This window comes from Mytilus trossulus, chromosome 6, assembly GCF_036588685.1.
Source record: "Mytilus trossulus isolate FHL-02 chromosome 6, PNRI_Mtr1.1.1.hap1, whole genome shotgun sequence".
NCBI classification, from domain to species: Eukaryota; Metazoa; Mollusca; class Bivalvia; order Mytilida; family Mytilidae; genus Mytilus; species Mytilus trossulus.
In genome coordinates, this window is record NC_086378.1 from 77,112,891 (window position 1) to 77,117,380 (window position 4,490).

The 4,490-nt window shown below is 32.5% G+C and overlaps 1 protein-coding gene across 1 annotated transcript; it reads right to left on the reverse strand.

Moving 5' to 3' along the window:
- LOC134721895 (galactoside alpha-(1,2)-fucosyltransferase 2-like) lies at positions 1–4,203 on the reverse strand. Its single transcript, XM_063585166.1, has 2 exons — positions 4,090–4,203; positions 1–3,527 (listed from the first exon to the last, which is right to left on the reverse strand). The coding sequence occupies exon 2, from the start codon at positions 3,514–3,516 to the stop codon at positions 2,386–2,388; it is 1,131 nt and encodes a 376-aa protein (XP_063441236.1). The 5' UTR covers positions 3,517–3,527; positions 4,090–4,203; the 3' UTR covers positions 1–2,385.
- Between the last annotated feature and the right edge of the window lie 287 nt (positions 4,204–4,490).

A 4,490-nucleotide genomic window follows, 5' to 3' on the forward strand; every position in this document is an offset into this window, starting at 1 on the left:
ATTCAGTGTGCACCACATTTTTAGATTATTTCAAATAGACAGCAAAAATATATGTCTTTCCTTTTAGTTTCAGTCAAAATTTCATTTATTTTACGAAGGAAGAGTGGACGATTTTTTATAAAGTGGCGATATAGTGTCGGCCTATTGGCCAGTGGGGCGACTTAACATTGTTTGATATCTACTCATCGTGTTCGGGGGTCATAAAGGGTACACATCATATATTAACATATAAAGTATATTATAATGGTTGTGTGGCTTTCTGAACTAGATTTTATGAATTGTAAATGGTTTTTCGTCTAATCTAAAACAGCTGGGATGTAAAATAGTTATCCCACTCAAAAAAAATTTCGTTGTAAAATAGTTATAAAACACCTATTGTTATTATATAAACATCTATTGAAATATTTTTGTTGGCATTCAAGCAATAGGTAACATATAAAATGTTGGCATTCGAGGAAGACACCTTTAAAAAAATGACAATTGCCTCCAAATGATTTCTTTTTGCTTAATGGGCAATCCCACATTAAACAACTTATCATTTGACAAGGATGAGAGTTTGGCGAATCATGAGTCATTCATGGTTTCAATAAAAAAAAATATTGAACAACACATCTGAAGATTTACCTTAGCTTCAAAAATTATATACAAACAACGGTTTGTTGCCGGTTCATTTCATGTTCTATAAAGAAATGGTCCATTATATTGACAAATATTATGTCCACTGTTTACGCGCGTACTGGTATTGACCATATTTGGATTCTAAAAAAATCTAAAAGAATTTCTGGATGATTTTAAATCTTGGATCTTTCTCTGAAACTAAGTCTATCAAAACTTTTGATTTTTCAAACATGAACACCGCATTCCCAATGTGAAATTAAAAATTGTCTAAAAAGAAATAGAACAAAATTACCAACAATGCTTTTCAATATAAAATTGGTATTAGTATGCGCTATGAATTAATTACTTTGGGATACCAAGTTATTGAAACAGTTTATAATGAAAAAAAGCTACACATAGGAACAAGTGATCAGTATGCTGGACTTTCTTATTGACAGCATTTTGTTGAATTTGGAGGTTTATTTTTTCAACAAATTGTCGGCATTCCTAATGGAACGAATTGTGCAACTCTCCTTGCCGACCTCTTCCTATGTTGAACGTTCTTATGAATCTGAGTTCCTACACTCTTGCTAAAAAGCAAGAAGATCAAAGAAGCCATTTCATTTCATTTCACATTCAGATATATTGATAATGGTTTTTCCATTTGATTAGGGACTTTCCGTATTTAAATTTTCCTCGGAGTTCAGTATTTTTTAATTTTTTTTCCATTCCACAACACATCTTCTTTTTATGCCTCACGTACGATAGTAGAGGGGCATTATGTTTTCTGGTCTGTGTGTCCATCCGTCCTTCCGTCCGTTCGTTCGTTTGTTCAGGTTAAAGTTTTTGGTCAAGGTAGTTTTTGATGAAGTTGAAGTCCAATCAACTTCAAACTTAGTACACATGTTCCCTATGATATGATCTTTCTAATTTAATTGCCAAATTAGACTTTTGACCCCAATTTCATATTCCACGAAACATAGAAAATGATAGTGCAAGTTTCAGGTTAAAGTTTTTGGTCAAGGTAGTTTTTGATTTAGTTGAAGTCCAATCAACTTGAAACTTAGTACACATGTTCCTTAGGTTATGATGCTTCTAATTAAAATGCCAAATTACATTTTTTTTTTATCCCAATTTCACAGTCCACTGCACATAGGAAATGATAATGCGAGTGGGGCATTCGTTTACCATGGACACATTCTTGTTTGTATATTGTATTCTAGGGATGAATGATTAAAGAACAATAGTATAGTTTTTTTTACGTAAATTTGAGAATTTTTAACAACGAATGCTATATATTCCATTGCCCTTATTATGATTTGTTAGGTAAAAAAACCTAGCAGCAAGGATATTATCTTTACTAGAAATTGAGAATGTCTGAAATCTACACCTTATGATATTATATAAAAGCAAAATGGACAGAAAAAAGGTCAGCGAATGAAACAACAATAAAAAGAAAACAATTTGCCAGAAGGCTTTAAACCTTTTCATGCTCGATTCGATCCTGTCTAATAGCATTTCTGAACACTTCAGTACATATACTAAATTTAGTCCTGGTAACTATGATGAGTTTATTTATAAGGTATAACAGCTTCATTGCAATTCATGACGAGAGGTTTGTATGTTCCAGAATCAAACAGTTTGTCATAGCTTCAGTACAATACATGATAGAGCTCTGCATACTTCTGAATTAAATAACTTGTCATAGCTATACATTTGTACTTGCCAGAGGGCAACCCTGCCGGAGGTCTATCATGTTTCAGCATAATCAAACGGTAAATACTAAAGCTAGAGAGCAATCCATGATGGAGGTCTATATGTTTCTGAATTGAATACTTTGTCAAGTTGAGATCCTTTGACTGGATAATGTTTATAATAAATTGTGTTACCGCCTATCAACCATGCTATCCACCAGCCATAACTGCCTGTTGTTATAATAGAATGATTACAGTTAGTCATTATTGCCATATCAACTTCCGGTGAATTCTTCTGTTGAATGAACGCAGTGTTTTCTTTGGTAAAATGAGTCTTGCACCAAGATATGTCATCAGAGGAAAAAATAAAGAAGGGATTTGAAAAGTTTAACTGAAAACTTGCCATGGCATCATCAATATAACGTTTATCTGCTGATATGTATCCATATTTGGTCATAACAGAAGAATGCACCATATCACCGCGACGCACATGCACGGCAATATAAGTAGATGTATTTGATATACCTTTTAGATTTATAATTTTATGAAACTGATTAGTTGCTTCATGTTGTATACTGTCTTTAAATTTGAATTCTTTTCTTATCTGTTCACTTTTGTCAACAAAGTATTTCCAACTTTGAAAGTATCCATTGAGAGTCCAGTTGAATTTCCTGTCTAGATTAAATGCCTCGTTCTCAAATGTACAACCCTTTACCTCATTGTATCGTTTAACATTTGTTAATAGTTGACCGGAAGTAGCAGATATCTTTAGAACTTTCTTTAAATGACATCCTTCATTAATAACTGGTATCATGTTATGGTGTTTGGCGATGCCATAAAGAGATGCATATTCAAAAAGTAGGTTTCCTAAGCGACCTTGAAATGTAATTGTTATGTAATTCTTTGCAAAACTTTCCCTTACAGGGAAATGAGTACTAGTAACTAAACTATTTGTAAAGTTGCCAGGCATAAGAGATTTTTCCAAATATAGTTTATTCAGTAACTTTGTTGAAACAATTGTCTTCCCTGTTGTAAAACTCTGGTCATTTGACTGCAACGACCCCTGATCGCTTCTTTGTGTTGTTGTGAGCTCCTTGGACCTAAATTGATAGAGCTTTGGAATGTTGTCTTTAATAGCGCCGTACATGGTATCCCAATAGATCATGAAACTGTAAACAATTATGCAGGCTCCAGACGTCAATATAAGTAATACGACTTTCTTCATTCTGGCCCGTACTGAAAAATTATAAGATATGCATAATCAAGAATCTATAAATTACTGTAATTCTCTTAAACTGAGGTACGTCTGTGAGTAACGATATACTTACAACTGCAAAGTATATATTTAATTTACAAATGATTTAGTGTTTGTCTCTTTTAACATATAAAACTTGAACCTTTTCTTCAGTGGATCAAGGTATAGCTAACATCAAATTCCATGAAATTATCACACACGATAATTGAAAAATAGAGTATCCAAAACATTACAACACCTTTGTAAAAAAGGCATATGTTTTCTGAATAGTTCTACCACACCCGGTCAAAAAGACTTTAAGATACCAAATTTTAGCGGGCGTCTTCTGGTTGCTAAAAATTCAATTCACCGACATCAATAATCAGAATAATGACTAAAACAATGATTCTTATAGAATGCAATTCACAAGGACACTTTCTAAGTATTATATTTATAATGTACGTTGTATTAACCGTGTCGTCTCTGTATACTCGTTATGTGGCTTATATGCCTAGTAAAGCATAAACGGTAGTCAAATATATAACATTAAGAAAGTATACAAACCTAAAGTCTAGCTTTTAAAATGTCTCGTATTGTGTATAAACAAACCAAATTTCACCAGGTACACACACACACTATAATTGTATATACATGTAAATAGAGGCTACAGTGTTTATCTTCTTATCTGAATTTATTTATAGAACAATTGTAAACTTTCAACGACAATCGCACGTCGTATTTATTTTTGAAACGCACATTCAGTGCGATAAGGGACCAGAACACGGAATGAAATATAGCATTCAAATAGTTAAAAACTTCAGGTTGTATTCTATGTACAAAAAAATGATATTTTAAAACATAGCAAAGCTAACACATACAGTTGACAAAAATAATATATTTTTTATTCAACTAAGGACCCGTATATGGCAGTACACAAACATAACACTTTGTTTTCATACCACAAA